General features: G+C 33.3%; 2 protein-coding genes and 1 pseudogene across 2 annotated transcripts; 2 read left to right on the forward strand and 1 right to left on the reverse strand.

Annotated features, from left to right (window-relative positions):
* Nucleotides 1-325: 325 nt before the first annotated feature.
* On the forward strand, nucleotides 326-1,676 carry LOC108213588 (uncharacterized). Its single transcript, XM_017385398.2, has 2 exons — nucleotides 326-1,039; nucleotides 1,190-1,676. The coding sequence occupies exons 1-2, from the start codon at nucleotides 439-441 to the stop codon at nucleotides 1,567-1,569; spliced, it is 981 nt and encodes a 326-aa protein (XP_017240887.1). The 5' UTR covers nucleotides 326-438; the 3' UTR covers nucleotides 1,570-1,676.
* A 1,071-nt stretch (nucleotides 1,677-2,747) lies between these two features.
* LOC108211702 (uncharacterized) lies at nucleotides 2,748-4,895 on the reverse strand. Its single transcript, XM_017383373.2, has 3 exons — nucleotides 4,679-4,895; nucleotides 4,527-4,581; nucleotides 2,748-3,127 (listed from the first exon to the last, which is right to left on the reverse strand). The coding sequence occupies exons 1-3, from the start codon at nucleotides 4,773-4,775 to the stop codon at nucleotides 2,971-2,973; spliced, it is 309 nt and encodes a 102-aa protein (XP_017238862.1). The 5' UTR covers nucleotides 4,776-4,895; the 3' UTR covers nucleotides 2,748-2,970.
* A 252-nt stretch (nucleotides 4,896-5,147) lies between these two features.
* On the forward strand, nucleotides 5,148-7,006 carry LOC135151090 (uncharacterized; annotated as a pseudogene).
* The last annotated feature ends 11,440 nt before the right edge of the window (nucleotides 7,007-18,446 follow it).

Here is an 18,446-nt window from a genome sequence, read left to right on the forward strand (position 1 = left end):
CGTATTTGACTCTTCTTTAGCATCCCCTTGTCTGTTTGTACCCAAGTCTTTTGAGTTTGTAGCAGATCTGATGAATTGATATATGGTCACAAACTCAGCTCAGATCTTCCCTTCAAACCCTCTCACAAGTCTGCTTGTTTCCGATAAAATTTACACGGCCTGGCTTCTTTCTTTGCACGTACTTTTCTATTCACGTAATCCTTAATTTCAAAGAGACCTTACCAATATTAACGAATGGTTCTGATTCAAGACTCGTAAAACATGGAAGAAGACACGTAGCACGGATAATATTACAATCAAAAATCAATTTTGTAAACTGACTTTGCCATAGTCCACCCTTTCGGACACACACGTGGGTAAAAACCAACAAGTATATATGGCAGGATAGACTTATCATCATCTTCTGTAGGTGTAACTCTCTCATAGCTAAGTAACGCCATGATTCTATCGTTCAGATTCGGTCTAAGTACAGCTGCTATTCTGTTCATGGCTGCTGTGGTGAAATTCTCCGCATTACTTAGAAAAGAATTTACAGTCTCCCAGGTTCCATTGATTTGGAACCTTGTGGTCTCTTGGTTCGAGCCTCCTTATCTTTACCTCGTTATCAATTGTATCATCATAACTATATTTGCCTCCTCAAAGCTTCAGAAGCACGGTACCAGTCACAACTCTGAGCTCAACAAATTTCTGGAGGATGATTACAATGGCAATCAAAATGCCTTGCAGAGCAAGTTGGTGGAGGTAATGCAGGCAAACTCTTCGCGAGAGATTAAGTTTAGTTACAAATACTCAGATGAGTTTGATTTGAATGGAAATGCAGACGACAGTGTTACTGAGACTAAGAGCCCGATAATTGTGAAAGATGTGCACATTGATGACTCTAATGCTCCTGGCGGTCTTTACTCAGGTAAAACCACTAGTTTTAAGGAGATAAATGATAAGATTATCTTGGAACATACGGTGAATAAGATGTCAGAGCCAAAGCCGCCCTCGTCTGGCAAGTTCGTTCATCAAAAGGTCGTCGAAGATAATAAGGAAGGTACGTACTATGTTCTATGTAGCATGTGCCACTAGTATAATTAACTGTAAATAAATCTACTTAAGCAGAAGTTTAACCAAACAATTTAAAGAACTATTACAAAAAGCTCATGGTATAGGATTCTTATCTCAGTAGCGTTTTCATATTCAGGAAAGGGGAGATTGAGAGTTTTAAAGCCTAAGGCGCAGGAATTAGACACCTTGGAGACTACTTGGAAAAGCATTACTAATGGGCAGCCACTGCAATCAACTTGCAAGCACACTAGCTATGGTAACTTACAAGATGAACATAAGATGATCTTATCCGAGACATTCAATGAACAAAACAGCAACCACAGGATTGATAACATGTCAAAGAGGCTAGCAGGATCTTCTGGCCCAGGGAAACTGAGGAGAGATCCCTCCCTGAGTCAGGACGAGTTGAACAAGAGAGCCGAGGCATTTATTAACAGGTTTAAAGAGGATATGAGACTGCAGAGGAAGGAATCACTCGACAGGTCCGTGGAGACGATCAACAGTATCATATGTTAGAAATTTATGGATTATTTGCAGTGTGCACTACTGCACTATAGTTGCCTACCACAAATTTCAGGGATTATGGCTTGTATACTGAGATCAGAGTTCAATCTTGTTTAATATGATCATAGTTGCTAATCACTTGTAATAGCTAGGTAATGGCAGCATATTATGTAATATATTACATCCTCTTTTCCCTCATTTATAGTCTGTTAGCAAGAATCACAATGATCAAGGAAATGCGCCCATAAGTTGAGAACTTAGTGGGTGTCTGGTAATAGAACTTCTGAACTTAAAAAGCATAGAAGCCCACTTTCTCTTTTTTGACGTCTGTTTGGCAAATGGTTTGAAGCGCTTAATAAAAGTGAAAAAACCCAGAAAAAAGCTACAAAACCTCGCTTTTTTTGGGACTCAGCTTCAGCTTCTTTCTAACAGATAACGAACTCAGCTAGCTCTCTCTTTCAGCGGCCTACTTGTTCAGCTATTTACGAGACTATACCAACTTATAAGTTAACTTATCCAAATACTTAAAAAATTTATAAGTCACGGTATCCAAACACTTATAACATTATTAGTCCAAACCAACTTCTTACTTCTGATCCACTTCTTTACTTTAAGCAATAAACTACTTCTTTTAAGTCTAGTCAAACGGCCCGTATTTTCTGAGAACTGCTGGATCATGGATGCGCAGACGTCGTGTCAGGCATCAACTACTGGATTTTCTGAAAACTCGAACATACATTTTTCAGTTTATATGTTAAATTACATACATTTTTCATTTTATAAGTTACTTACTTATAAGCATGTTCCTAAATTATGACTATTTCTATGTTCTCATGTTCTGGAGTTTTTTCCACCTCTGCAATCAAATCTAATAATTGATAGGTTTTTTAATTTATTTATTATACCAAATTGGTTTGAAAGAAAGCACCGGTTTTAATCAGATACAAGTATTCAACTAGAAAGCCATTCTAGCCTGTTGTTATATTACAAACTGATCACCCTCTAAACAAGGGCTCCTTCACAATATTGGGCACCGGGAGAAAAACAATGACAAAAATTCGATTTTCATAAATAAGGACATCCTAATAGCCATAGGCCGGCGAACAAAGCACTAGTGAAAGATGGGGGTTAGAAAAGTGAAAGAGCCTCTAAACAAGTCTGACTTTCTAACCATGTTAATACACATGGAATGTTGAAAATGGCAGGACTTGTATTATATTAGTGAGAATTTACTACATAGAATCTTTTTGATGGTCTAGTCTACAGACTGTGGCATCAAATAGCTCAAGTTACATGCTAAAAGCTCTTCAAAAGATAAAAAGGCTGTGCATATAAACGATACAAATTGAACTTACCAAAAGAAATACACATTGAAATTTTGAAAATGTATATAAGACTACCCACAAAAGTAATTCAGTCATATAGCTTCTTGGCCGATTGAGTTCTCAATGTCTTGCTTTCATTCTTCAAAACTTTGGTAGCTGACTTCTCTGTCCGAGATACAGCTTTTGCTATGGCTTTCATTTTCCGGACATTCTTCGTTCTTTTCATCTGTACCCCCTTCACTTTTCTGCACTAGAAACAATTAGTGAGAAAAATTAGTATTGCGTAAGGGTTGTCATTTGTTAATTGTAAGTAATAAACATTTGAAGTTGAATAAATATATTTGAACTTCAGACCGACAGTCAAATTCTACCAATATTGTCGAAAATGCCACTAAATATATCTTCAATGTTATCAGATGGCATGCTAAAAATCTATTTAATTCAAGTCTTTTACCCTAGACGGATGGAGAGTGGCCAAATAGACTTCATATTGATGGAATCTCATACCCAAGCCGACTTTGTCAAAACAACTACAATTCATAGTATTGCTTCTCTCCTGGCTATTGTCGTATTATTATAATAGTGCACATCAGTTTTCATGAGGTAGACCCTAAATACTAAATTAATACCAAACTTTCAGTGTGGGCCTTAAATGGTACGAGTTTTTTACTTTCTATCCAATACAACTGTTTTTTCATCGTCTGAACTGTTGCAATACTACTGTATTACTTTGTGCCACTTCAGGTAAATTCTTCATGAACTTCTACTTTTGGGCATTTCAGATTCTAAATGTGCTTAAAGAAGGCCAACACCAACTACCAAAATATGGAAGCAACAGCTGAAATCCATGGAAAGTCTAAAACTATTCTAACCATAAAACACAAAGACCACATTATATGTAAAATAGAAGCAGTCTAAACTCTGTTCTATACTTCTACCCATTGCATTGCCCACTTTACATACATACAAGGAAGCAGCCTAAACTACCTTTACCCCAGACCTCCTTTGCATTTGAAGTATTAATAAGATGTAGATCCGCAGATCAGTGTGTTTGGCATCTTTTTTTATTTTTATTTTTTAAGGACACGTGTTTGGAACTTCCAGGATACCTCGCCATGTTTGTAATATAATAATATAATCCCTTGGAAATGACCTAAAACAACGATGGAAAAATGAATTCATGGGATTATAATCCTATACATTTAAGATAAATAAGGTAATAATCCGGGGATTACAATCCCTTCAAACAAACATGTTCAGGTAAACTAAACTTCCACTGGAACTGAACCCTCAAACACAATCGATATTACGTTTTGATATAGTCTAAGTAACAAACATGCTAAAGTGTATCTTTAACTAATAAGAAATCCACACCCAAAAATCATGAACATTACTACCAGTATTCTGTTCACATATTACTTCCTAACCAAGATGACCCGATTCAAAGTCTCGTCACAGTAATTCATAATAATATAACACTTCATCAGACCACGCCCCATTGCTTTGTTTTAGTTTCAACTAATTAGAAGTCAGATAATCAACAATACAGAATTGAACCCAAAATTTTAAGTTAAGAACCCTCACATTCTAAAAACCAAATAAAAACATTATAAGCAGAGTGAAAAATCCTGAAAGTTGTTTGACCTGATCGAAGCTGTACGAGGTTGATCGGAAACAATATTTTCTGAAGTGTCCATAGCTGAAAACAAACAGGTAAAGCACGAGCAGTAAATTAAATAAGCAAAATTTAAATACAAGAGCAAAAATGAAAAGTAAAAATTAGGTGTAGCAAGTACATTGAGGTCCATTTACTGCTTTAGGTTGAGTAGATGTAGTAACATCCATTGATGTTGAATCATTCTTATTCTTCTTCTTGTTCCTGTTCTTCGCCATATCACCACAAACTGGACAACAACTTGTCTCGACTAGCTCATGTTGCAAACAAAACCCTAATTATTCTAATTTTTCGGTCCGACCCGGAACGTGCGATCCTTAGCCTCAGGCCCAAGCGTCTAGCCCAAAATTATATTTTAAACAGAATATAAATATTTATAACATTACCCGGTCCACGTCTGTATGCTGGGCAGTTAAGACAACATACAGCTGAGAAAAAGTATTCATGGATCTCATACTTTATAATCTCTCTACTTTATAAATCCTACTGCCTTTTTTCCTACGAAATGTCTACTTTGTCCCTCTACAAATTTTGTATTTACGTTTATACGGCCATTGGCCACGTGGCTTCCTCCTTACCCCATATCCTCTCTTAATTTCAAACTCATGTTGCGTGTACTCTCTCCTCTCCCGTAAACACTCAAATTCAAACTCGCTGCAGTGTGCTCTTTTTCTAGGGTTTCAAGCGCGGCATCACCGCTGGAAAATCAACTCTCCGATTTAATTAGGTTTGATTTGATTGTTAGAGTGGTAGAGATGCCGCGGGGAAGGGGGGAATGGTTTATCTGATGTGGATGGAGTTCTGTATTCGTTTGCTATTTACGGCCCGCCTATTGCTGGTAGGGATCTTCCACATGTGGTTCTGATTAAGGTTGATAGGATTCTGGTGGCTTCGATTGTGAGTCAAGTTGATTTTTCTGATAAGTTGTCTCTGCCGGTTGTGCAGCCTATATCGGCTTCAGAATTAGCTATGAAGGATTTGAAGTTGGGGGCTAAAGTTGTTATTTCACCTGTATCAGTGATGGATTTTAACAATACTGAAGAACTTGAACAATATCTGTTTGCGATATTTGTCTGGATGACAATCTATAGTTTAAAGTGTTTACAGTATGATAACTATATAATTTAAACCGAAAGCTACTGATGTTGCAATCTCTTGAAGGTTCTCCTTTATGGCTAATGTTATGCCAAAATTAATCATCTACGTTACACTTTAGTACTGCAAGAAGATAGCACTTAATGTATGTCCTAAATGTAATTGGAAGTCGTCTAGAGTTCCTTAAAAAGCTCTACGTGCTGGCTACAGGTTCTCTACCATTGAAGCAGGTGACAGGAACTCTGCGGAAACAATTGCTATGTGCTCACATCAATTCCTTTTGCAGTTCTCGGATACAAAGCCCCAAGGTATGGTTTACTATATCGCGACATTATTGTCACATGTTGTACACACTTTGTATATTGGTTTTATGCTCATTCATTGATTGGAGTAGGAGTTGCTTCAAGTTTGTACTTCAAGAGGCAGATTTCTTTTCACATTTGAGATGGGCTGACTATGCAATATTTTGTTTACATTGGAGATCTATTTTTACCATTCAAGTGTATTGTCTCAGTAGATTTTCATCGATCAAGATAATTTGTTAAGACTTAACATCATAATGCTAGGCACTACTATTAAACCAACACGGGTAATTCTCTGTCCTGGCTATAGTTATGGTTTTATGGTTCTGCAGTCAGATGTTCCTTCCAAAGATTGAATTGTTTGAAATATATAGAACTTGAGAAGATGTCATAAACAAGTTATTTTTGATCCAGTGTCTATCAAGGGCTCTCCGGGATGAAAACCCAAAGCTTTTAATGGTAGCATCGGCTTTGATTTTACCTATCCAGCCTCTAAAGGTGTCAGCTGTTCACACGGGAACGATGGAGGTATATTTCTTTAGTTGTTCCTTGACAGACTATCATACTTTTTTCTTAATTTGTTATGCATCAGTTTTTCTCAAATTTCTGTACTTCTAACAGATGATCCGCAAAAGAGGGTGTAAATGTGTAATTATTTGATATTCCATTATGAGTAGTTTGTAGACTGTTGCTTTTGTTTATTTATTTCAGGTTGCATTTGCGAAAAGAGCCCTTAAAGATTCCAAAACTCAAGATGGCATACAATGTACATAAGATGTCATCACTACTAGGATGCGCAGATGATGCCTTCCCTCAGACTCCCTTCATGCTTCCTGGCACCTGCAACAAGCTTTTAGAGTAGTAGTTGAATTAATGTGTTGCAAGGGTTGATCCTTACTGGGAGACTTTGTTATTGTTGTGCTTGAAGAGAAAGATAGCCGGTAGAGGAAATAACACTTAAATATTTAACATCATAAAATAACATTTAAACATGTGAAATTCATGTTTTATTAATAAATTTTTAATCAGTTTTTGTTAAGAAAATTTAAAAACTAATCAATTCTCCAAATTTTAATAAAAATAGCTTCTATTATAATTATTAAAAAAAAATATTTCACTAATATAATCAAATAAAACATATTATTATACCCCCAATTTAGCAGGGTTTAGACCATAAGTCCCCTCGGGCTTATTGGTACATGAACAATAATCATGTAATAATTTAAAACAAATATAAATTTAAATCTCTAATATCAAAACTCCGATTTGATTATATTTTTTCTCAAATATATCAATAATTTAGTGAGAATGATCATTTTAAGAAATATTCAAGTCAGTGTTCTAAAATTTCTTGATTTATTAAAAAATTCTTAAATTAATTCCCGATTATCTTAAAAATATTCATATGAATCTTGAATCGATAGGGTCAACTAATTAGATTCGATTTTTACATTCATGTTTAAAACACATTATCTTCAAAAAAAATATGTTTAAAACACATAAATATGATATTCTTTGTAGAAATATGCCAATATCTGGATTTTACTAAATTATTTGTGTCCATATTGCGAATCAACGAAAGAAAAAAAAAGAAGAAAACATATATTGAACTTTGGACTAATTTCTTTTCGTTCAAAAAATTTATAAAAATCATATTTCTCTTAAGTCATAAAATTTTGACACTAACAATACAACATGAGACTACATTCTTAAAAAAATGACATTTGAGAAGAGATTCATACTCACTCACGGTCGCTTCTTCTGCCTGAAGTGAACTATATTAGAATATTTGATTTCTCTGAGGTCATTTCTTATTACAAAGATATTGAAATAACGAGACCCATTGAGCTCAAAAAGTAGCCTCCTTTCAAATTGAAATCGTAAATATTGAAAAAAGCCCATAAACTGTTCCTGTGTCTTCGTTAAAAACAACGAGTATTTCATACCCGTTCCAAAATTTTAAGAGGAAAGATGGTTGAATCTTTGACCCATATTTCCTCAAAATCTCCGTAGGAATTTTCTATATAAAAAAAATACAAATCAAGACTTATTAAATTTATCAGATGCAAATAACGTACTCACCATCTTATCTTCTTAGTATCATCAGCAGTAAGAAAATTCATGAATTTCTCAACAATCACAGCTGAGCATTCCATGACTGCACAACTGAAATAATTGTGAAATTTTACTTGCATGCAAACAAGAAATTGGGAGAGAAAGACATAGAGATAGACCAGAGAAATAGAGAATCTACTTAAAATTAGGTGAAGGGTTAAAGCATTAAGTGATGGACAATCAATAAGTAAACATAGGATGTCATGAAGAACAATAGTTCTGTGTAGGATTGAACTGCAAAAAATAAATTAAATTTGTGTAACAAAATACGCATAATTTATCAAAAAAAAAAAAGGAATAGTAGTTTGCAAATGAAAAAACAATTACATAAAAAATAACAAACAATATTTTACAAAATATGAAAATTAGTCTATTTAGTAACATTTATATAAATTAATTTCAAATAAACGCTTCATGATGGTTTCTCATTTAATATACACAAAAATATTTTTTCTACAATTTCTTCAAATAATATTAAATTTATATAAACATTTTTTATTAGAAACATTTTGCTTGCCCTTGCGAAGCGGGCACACATACTAGTAATTGTAATTGTAATATTGTATTTCAAAAATCTATACTAACAACACTGTTTTCCAAAATTTTCTTAATTTATGTATAGCCGTCAAGTATTACTGACGGCGCTCGATTAAAATGTAAACAAACAAGAATAAAATATACTTCGTGTATGTATCTGAATTTTGAACTTACAACACTTGCAATATTATACTTTCAAAATATTGATATAGTTTATTTATATTTTAACTCAATGCCTTCAGCAATACTTAAATAAAAGTACACAAAGCAAGAAGAATCTTGAAAAGCAGTATCATAATTGTAGATTTTGAAATATAGTATTGCAAGTGCGATAAAGATACGATGAAGTACTCACTGAGAGATTTTACTCCACTCATCAAGAAGAAGTTGAATAAGGAGGTTACATGTATGATTTAGGTTGACGAAAGTTAGAAATTTGAGTAGAACTTATAAATTTGGGATATATTAAAAGTTTGATTAAGAGAATAATCTAGTTTCAAAAGTAGAAATTAGCAGATCATAATAGTGGTTTGAATCAAAAATTTAACTTTTAAGAAGTTATTTTATATAAAGCAGCTGATTCAATGTGATAGTCAAAATAACTATCACAATCAGTTACTCGCTCTATGCCAAAATAAGTGTAACTTTCAATTTCTGCACGTTATTTAAGGTGAAAGAAAAATATATTTCTACACATTATTTTTCAAATTTTTTTTTCTGAATAAAACTTTAACATCTATATTTTTATTCAGAAAAAGAAAATTTGAAAAATAATATGTAGAAGTATGTTATTCTTACACCGTAAATGCACGACGTGCAGAAAGTCAAAGCGACACTTATTTTGGAACGGAGGGAGTAGTTAAAAGAGCTCATCTAACCGGCAAACAAGTGAGTGGGATCATATGTTATATACTACTCCCTCCATCCCAAATTAGATGAGCATTTTGGGAAATTTTTTTATCTTAAAATAGTTGAGCTTCTCCTTTTTCAATGCATATTTATCAACCATCTTCCATCTTTACCCTCTCATATTTATTATTCCAATATAGTACCACTAACTAATACTCCCTCCATCTCAATTTAGATGAGCCTTTTGCTCATTTCACACATATTAAGAAGTATTAAATGCTTGTTTCTTTTTTCATCTTTATCCATATTGGAATAATAAATATGAGAGGATAAAGATGGAAGATGGTTGACAAATATGCATTGAAAAGAGATAAGCTCAACTATTTTGAGATAAAAAAATTTCTCAAAAGGCTCATCTAATTTGGGATGGAGGGAGTACTACAATAATAAGTCAACACAATAAATATGGGCAAAGGTGGAAAAAAAAACAAACATTTAATACTTCTTAATATGTGTGAAATGAGCAAAAAGCTCATCTAAATTGGGATGGAGGGAGTACACAAATTTTAAAAAACGATTGTTTGTACTCATAGAACTAATATTATAAATATAATTTTTTGCCGAAATCTTAAATTATATTCTTTAATATTTATAAAGATTATGCTTAATCAAAAGAGTAAGTAGACAAGAAATAATACATTTTTTATTCCATTATATTAGTACTATCTTGGAATATGCTCGATGAGAGCTTCTTTAATGAGTATTTTGTATTTTTAATAATCGATAAGAGAAAATTTTAATTTTGATATTTCCTTGATGAAATTCTAAACTTAAAATTTTGATAGTATGTCAAATATTAAATAATATGGACTAATTCTTATATAAATCTAACGATTTCTCTCTAATTACTTTTTTGTAGTTAATTACAGGACTAATAAAAAATAAATAGAAATGAATTACAAATCAAACATATGTTTAATTATATAAAATGATACAGACTGATATTATAGTCATAGGCCCATCCAATAATCTTAAAAATAAACATTGATGATGAGATAAAATAATAAATATAACACCATAAGTCCATAGCACATCAACACATTTGACCTTAATTCCCTCCTAAACTACCTATGTACTACTGTATTTTATCTTGACTTTGTGGCACCAAATTGAGAAAACACCTAACTTGCATATTCAAAGGAGCCAGTATTAGCGCACTCGTGGCACCATTCAGCGTCTTATCGACAATTATACTATACCCTACTATACCCTGCTCTTGCTTCTTATTCTGTGGTGTTGGACTTTGTACAAGTCATCATCCAATTAATATGTTTGCTTGGCATATAATTATCCAGCTCTATTGCAGGATAGTACTCTTTTTCATGGTTTCAATTTTTCTTCATAAACGATTTGTTCTAAAAGGTTTTTTTAGTGAACAGGTCACAGCTTACTCCTATTTTCTTTTTAGAGTAGAGTGTACTTTGTGTATTCCTACCTTACTCAAGGTATCATTTGTAATATTGTAGTTCAGAATCGAGCACTTGCAATATTAATCTTTGTATTTCATTATATTTTGTTGCATTCCGTTAATTTGGAGTAACTCCATTAATAATTTAGAGAGTCAAGTGCACTTTGTGTGCTCACATTTTATTTAAAGTGCATTTTTTATACTCACACTTTACTGTAAATTTTCAATTAAAGTATTGCAAGTGATGTTTTTGAGTAAAGTGCGAGTATACAAAGTGTAATTTACTTCTTAAATTACTAACGGAGTTAACCCAAATTAACGGAATACAACAAAGTGTAATCAAATACAAAGATTGATATTGCAAATGCTCGATTTCGAACTATAATATTACAAATGGTGTCTTGAGTAAAATAGGAGTACACAAACTGCACTTTACTCTTCTTTTTATAAAGAAGAAGAGGAAATCCAACCTTCGATTCACTTGTTTATTGGGTTTCTATTCATGGAAACAACATGAGAACGGAATATAAAGTGAACCGAGGATTAGTATAGATTTATTTGAGATTAAAAAAATAAATCATTTAAGTGTATTCAACTTCGACTTTAGAAAATATATAAATATATTGAGGTATTCAATTAATATTTTAAATTATAATATAAAATCGGATGATATTTAATCAGGATTTAAATTATATTTAAAAATATAATAATATTCAATCAGAATTATTTAAAATCTATTAGAATCTGATGCTATTCAAGTGTTTATGATTTTTTTTGGACAATGAATTATGTGATTGTTCAATGTATTTTATGTTTTTGTGAAATTTCATCATAATCCATGGATTTTTAAAGTATTGTACTTAAATTCTAAAAACTATGCACCAATTCTACGAGATTTTATTTAGAATATGCACAAAATCAAAATCAGATGCAATTCATTAAAATTTATATAGATTATATATAATATATTTAAATCACAATCGAGAATACACCTCTTAAATCACCATCTTTTTTACAATTTTTTGAAAAGAAGAATGTTTTTGACTTATATAAGGGGCATTGAATACAGGAACAATATAAATAGCTTAAACCCGCACGACAAGTATATAATTCGAAAATTTTCATAATTTTTATGTTTTAATTAAGTTTATTAACCGGTTGATTATATAATTTGTAAAAATTTGAATTTTATAATATTTTACTATATTATAAATGTAGGAGATATAATAAATATATTAATTTTTTATATGTAATTATCATTCACATGATCTACTAAATTGCCCAAACATAAAACGATATTTACTATCGTGCAGGTATTGTGCGAAGTTAAAACACTCTTTTACCACCATATATTATGTTCTCTCTTTTTTTTATAAGCAAAATATTTTATTAATAATCTTGAAAGGAAAATTTTGGACATATCCCTCTGTAAACTTAAGCAATTTTGATTAAGATGATAACATGAACCAAAAAATCTTAAACAACTAACCAAAATACATTAATTGAAACTTCAACCTATCCTAGATTTTCTTCTTCTTCCCTTACCATCTTTTCTTGCTTTCCTTGTTTAGTCGATAATTATATAGTTGTTTCTTTCATCCCTATCTGAACTGCTTGAAATTGCTTCATCCTCTTATACAAGTCATTCATTTGCCGTTGTTGCTGCTCCTCATACTCCTCTTTGTCCACAAGCATGAACCCTTCACCAAGTCCGATCCTATATCCAAATACCAGAGTTTCCTTACTCTTCTGAAAAGGTTGTAGATTCGAACCAGGCTATATCTAGTCGTCGCTCCATCCTCTGTTAAGTAACGCGCTAGTCTGATTCGATTTTCCACAATGACCCTCTTACGTAACACCAAGTTTTCATCTGTGAGTCTCTAATTGAGTTGTTGCACTATTCGCTCATGCCTTATGTCCACAAACCTTTTCAAGTCCTCTCATTCTCGCACCGCTGTCTCAGTTTCTGTCTCCAGCTCAAAAATATTCTCTTTCTCCAAACGCAACTTTTAAACCTACCAACATGGCCCAGAGTTCATTTGCCCTTATGTTCAAGTGACCCATCGTGCCCGAGATCATAACTATGATACACCCTTCATGTTTCCTGATCACGACTCCAATCCTTGTTGTTTTACCATCCGAGAGTGGCTGATTGTAGTACACAACGTACATGTTAGCTGTCCAATGGAGTTGTTAGGTCCAGATATGATTGTAGAAGGGGGGGGTTGAATACAATCAGTACCAAATCGTCGCGGAAGTGAATCTGATTGAATATGATTTGTTAATCAGATTATAATTAATTAATATAACAATGTTTGAAGTCGTTATATAATTAAAATGGTTCAGTTTTAATGTCCACTAAAGTTCGTAGAATAAATTCGACAGGGTATATTCTAGATTTAGTGATTAAAACAACCGGGTTATCAAAGCACAGAAAACTGTGGATATAACGATCAAGCAAGTTACAAACAACTTGAAAGCTTTACAAATGCTTTGAATACAAAGTGAATGAACACTAAAAAATGAAGGATGCAATGCCATATTTATAGGCAAAGCATTTGTACTTGTAAGACAATTGAAAGACAAGACAATTGTGAGTAGCAAAGACAAAGTAGCAAGGGCAAGACAATTTCAGATTGCCTTGCAAGCACAAGACACAGCAGAAAGACAATTTTAAGGCTAGCAAGACAATTCAGAGCTCGGTCAGACAATCTCCATTCGGTCAGACAATCAAGGATTGTCTTGCTGATCTTCATTCGGTCAGACAATCTTTGATTGTCTTGACAGAATGCATTCGGCCAGACAATTTAAGATTGTCTTGCAAGCATCCAGTCGGTCAGACAATCTCATTGTCTTGGCAGAGCATACTCGGGCAGACAATCAAAGATTGTCTTGCTGAGAACCATTCGGTCAGACAATTGAGAATTGTCTTGTAAGCTTCAGTCAGACAATCAGGATTGTCTTGCAGGCTTAGCTTCGGTAGGACAATTTGTATTGTCTTGGCAGTTGGAAAATTCGGTAAGACAATATCAGATTGTCTTGCTGAGCTTAAGTGGATGATTGAATGTAATTTGTAGATTATATTTAAATAGAAAATTATCCACTTAATTAATTTAATCATATAAATTCATAAATTAAATTAATTCGAGAGTGAATTAATTTAACAAATAAATTACATAATTAATTTAATTATCTGAGAAGTGAAATAATAATCTATTAAATATTTAATCACCCATTCATCAGCAGAATTGCTTCCCGTCTTCTTTAAACATTAATAACTCCGTCTTGATCAGTCGAACGAACGAACCACCAACTCTGCTTGACTTCAAATATTCAATTTGAATAACTGATACACAGATGTACTGTCTGGTTCATCTGTATCTAGTTAAATCAAATATTCTTTGTCAAAAAAACATTAAGAATTGATTTGTTCGTCGAGTCTTCGTCTTGTAAGTACTTCTTCATTAAATGGAATCTTCTGATAAAATAAAGTATAGAAACTTTATATCTTCTGAACTCCTGGACGTGCCACAAAAGATTATTTGTGCACTGAGGCTTGAACATATTAATGAACTTCTTTCAGTGGTGTGCAGCAGCATCCTGGAATTTATCTGACATATAATTCCCATAAATCATTTGACGTTCTTCGTACGGATTCCGTTGACTTGCTATTTACTGAGCTTTCTTATCTGAGTTGAGTTGTACCTCTTTCAATACAAATAGGCTGAACATATGCCTTTCAGGAGTTATTTCAACCTTTTGTCCTTCCATTGGCTCTACACTTTACAATGAATCTGGGAAAAAACGCACTACTCCCCCTCTTTATATGAAATGAATAACTTGTTTAAAGATCTTTCAGTTGGATAATTAATTCATGACACTTCAACTTGGATTGTATCAGTTGCAGGCCTTTCTTTTAAATTGTGTTTTTTATTGGTCCGGGTCTCTTGACTTGTTTTGCTCCATGCATGCAGAATTGATTTTCTCTGTACAAATGGATATTGCTTGTTAACTTTCTCTAGTCACAATATCTACAGAGTTACTCCGCAACCCTCTCCTCTGCTTTTTCAAATTCATCCACAACGTGAAACAGTCACTACGAACTTACAGCCTGACTTTGATGATATTTTGCTCTTCAAACATTTTGGAAAGAAAGAGTTTGGCTTCCCTCTCCGCCTCCTCAATGTAGGCAACTTTTGAGGGGTTAAAAAAAATGAATAACAGATTTTCTCCCTGTCTATGATGTAACCTCCCGTTTTCACTTGGCTCCTCTCTTATATTTCTTTCCACGTACCATTCGTAAAGACTATGAATTTTGAATTCCACCATACTATAGTTTGTTGTGGAGTGTATTTTCTTTGCAAGAGGTCGTCTTTACTAGATTTACATGCCAAAGATTGGTCGGTTCATGCGAGAAAGGAAGGCTAGCGTGCATCCACTTAAAAGTCCTAAACTTAATGAGCTATGTTGTATTATAAAAGAATTCCCGTTAACCTTTATATCCCCTTCCGTTTTTTTATCATGCGAGAAAGGAAGGCTAGCGTGCATCCACTTAAGAGTCCTAAACTTAATGAGCTATGCTGTATTATAAAGGAATTCCCGTTAACCTTTATATCCCCTTCCGTTTTTTTACCATTTTTACGTGACACGCATTATAGGATAGATATAAAAATAATTTCATAATCTATTTTAATTTCCCATATATATATAAATATATAAATATTTGTTTTTTCAAAAGAAAAACAAAATATAACATAATTTGTGAAATTACAATGAGTTAAGTTCTATGGAGTACACAAAATATTGGAGTATTGGAGTACAAAGTTGATAAAATGTAATATATTTATCTAAAATTTAAATTTTTCTGTTCAGTAATATTTGTAAACATTTGACAATTTGCACATTATGTTCTGCAACATAAATATTGTAATCAAAAAGCAGAATAATCACTTTTATAAATTACAGGAATCTATGTTCTTCAATATAACTAATAAGCAGAACAATAATCTTAATACTTGTTAAAGTTGAAAGATATTAATGATTGATAAACAATTATGTGCAAGACAGCTTATAAATGATGAATTATATATAGATTTGGATAATCAAAGATATTATTTATGATCAAACTAAAAAAATTATGATTCGTACTCTAATACTCCAATATTTTTATGTACTCCATAGAACTTAACTCTTTATATGAACTGTAAAATGTGTGTCAAAACTAGGGCTGAGCAAACAAAAACCGAAAAACCGAAACCGAACCGAAAAACCGAAAAACCAAACCGAAAAAAACCGTAACCGAAAAAACCGTAAAAAAACCGTAACCGCACCGAACCGACATAGCGGTTCCGGTTCGGTTTCGGTATTGACCCAGAAACCGCACCGAAAAACCGAACCGAAAATATTTATTTTTTATTTAAAATATAATATATATTAATATATGGTATACATATATTGAACCCTAATCTTATAATTAGTTTCAGGCGCCTCTTTCCTACTCTGCTCTTTGCCTCTTTCTTTCGACTCTCTCTGTTCTCGATCCCCAGCCTCAAAACTTCATCTCCATTTTCCTTGAAAGGTATTTCCCTCTTCTATTATAGATCTTAATTAACACTATCTATTCATGATTTCATATAAATCTCAACTCATACTTCTTTAATTTGTGTGTTTGTTTAGATGGAGTCAGCTGAAAAGGATGCATCTCCGAAGAAGGATTCCACTCCTCCTACTCCAGCTGCTGAAGACCCTACTCCTCCTACTCCAGCTGCTGAAGAAGGTCCCGAGGTAAACAATTCAGAAGCTGCTAGCAATAGAAAATCTTGGGTATGGAATCATTTTAAGTATGTGGATAATATGACTGAAACGAGTTGTCCCTACTGTAAGAAGTTAATTAGGTGTCATGTCAAAAAGAATGGGACAAGTTCTTTAGGAAATCATTTGAAAAATTCTTGTAGGACATCTCCTGTTTACAAGGGAAAACATGAGAATAAGAAACAAAAGACTTTGGAGAGTTTTCAAACTTGTAAATCTGGAAGTGGGAATATATTAGAGGTTCATAGTTTTAGTCAAGAGAGATGTCGTAGGTCATTAGCTAAGATGTGTATTAAAGATAACAGGCCATTTAGCACAGTTGAAGATGAGGGATTTATTGAATTTGTTTGGGACTTAAATCCAAAATTTAAACTCCCTAGTCGCTGGACTGTTGCCCGGGACTGTCTTAAAATCTATGCAGAAGAAGCAAGAATGATTAAAAGTCGTTTGAAGGGTCAGCGTGTCTCTCTTACAACTGACACATGGACTTCTGTCCAGAATATAAACTATATGTTGAATTTAGTTTTGCTCAGATTTATGTGGAGGACAGGGAGAAGCAGATTTTGATGAAGGAGAAAGTAAAAAATACACTTGATGCTCTTTATAGAGACTATGTGAGACTCCAGGTGCAAGATATTATTTACACCGGCACTAAGGGTAAAAATAGTACTTCAGGAACATTTGGTACAACTCCAATGGTAATAGACGATGATCAAGATGATGCAGACTTGGAAATGGATTTTCAGAGGCACCTAGAAGCTGAAGAAACGAAAGAAAACAAATCTGAGATAGATATTTATTTGTCTGATGGGGTTGAAAGAGGTGTAACCGATGATTTTGATGTCCTGCTTTGGTGGAAATCGAATTCCACAAAGTTTCCGATTCTCTCATGTGTAGCAAAGAATGTATTGGCTATGCCAATAACAACTGTAGCATCAGAATCAGCATTTAGTACTGGCGGAAGGGTCATTGATCCGTTTAGGAGTTCACTTACTCCAAAAACTGCAGAAGCCTTGATATGTGCCCAGGACTGGTTGCGATCAAACACAACTGACATTGAAACTCCACTTGGTATTGTTGAGGAGACAAGGCAGAAACTTGAAGAAGTTGAATTGGGTAAGATTTTAGTCGTATAATATTTATATTAATGTTTGCTCTGTAATACATGTTTAATTGTTTATTGTGACTTAGTATGTCGGCTAATTGTTAAAAGCTTAAATATAATTTATCTTTTTGCATTTTGCAGATGAATTGTCAAAAGGCCCAAAATATCTGCTCCAGGTTGTTGTTGAAGAGTGACAAGCATATTTTGCTTTAGAGTTTTGCGATGGAAGATCCAAGAATTTCAAGACCAGTTTTAAATTTTAAATGCAAATGACATTAGCCTATGTAACTTTTGCCTTTTGTTATTGCTGGAACCTGGAATATTTGTTTGCTACTTGGTTTATCTTTACAATCAAAAATTAGCAGTTCTTTCATGTTACAATAAGCATAAGCATAAGTCAGTACAAGATTTGAGCATGTTATTATAATATTCTTTTATAAAATAAAAACCGAAAAAAACCGAAACCGATAAACGGTTAACCGCACCGAAAATAACCGTTGTAAACGGTTCGGTTACGGTTAATACGTAAAAACCGAACCGAACCGACATATATGGTTCGGTAACGGTTTTATCAGAAAACCGAACCGAACCGATCCGTGCACACCCC

Source organism: Daucus carota, chromosome 3 (genome assembly GCF_001625215.2).
Source record: "Daucus carota subsp. sativus chromosome 3, DH1 v3.0, whole genome shotgun sequence".
NCBI classification, from domain to species: domain Eukaryota; kingdom Viridiplantae; phylum Streptophyta; class Magnoliopsida; order Apiales; family Apiaceae; genus Daucus; species Daucus carota.

Coding starts and splice junctions, on each gene's coding strand:
- LOC108211702 (XM_017383373.2), bottom strand. CDS start 4,775: ATGGCGAAGAACAGGAACAAGAAGAAGAATAAGAATGATTCAACATCA. Junction 4,582..4,678: donor AGCAGTAAATGGACCTCAAT/GTACTTGCTACA, acceptor GTTTGTTTTCAG/CTATGGACACTTCAGAAAAT. Junction 3,128..4,526: donor CCTCGTACAGCTTCGATCAG/GTCAAACAACTT, acceptor TTTCTAGTGCAG/AAAAGTGAAGGGGGTACAGA.
- LOC108213588 (XM_017385398.2), top strand. CDS start 439: ATGATTCTATCGTTCAGATTCGGTCTAAGTACAGCTGCTATTCTGTTC. Junction 1,040..1,189: donor CGTCGAAGATAATAAGGAAG/GTACGTACTATG, acceptor TTTCATATTCAG/GAAAGGGGAGATTGAGAGTT.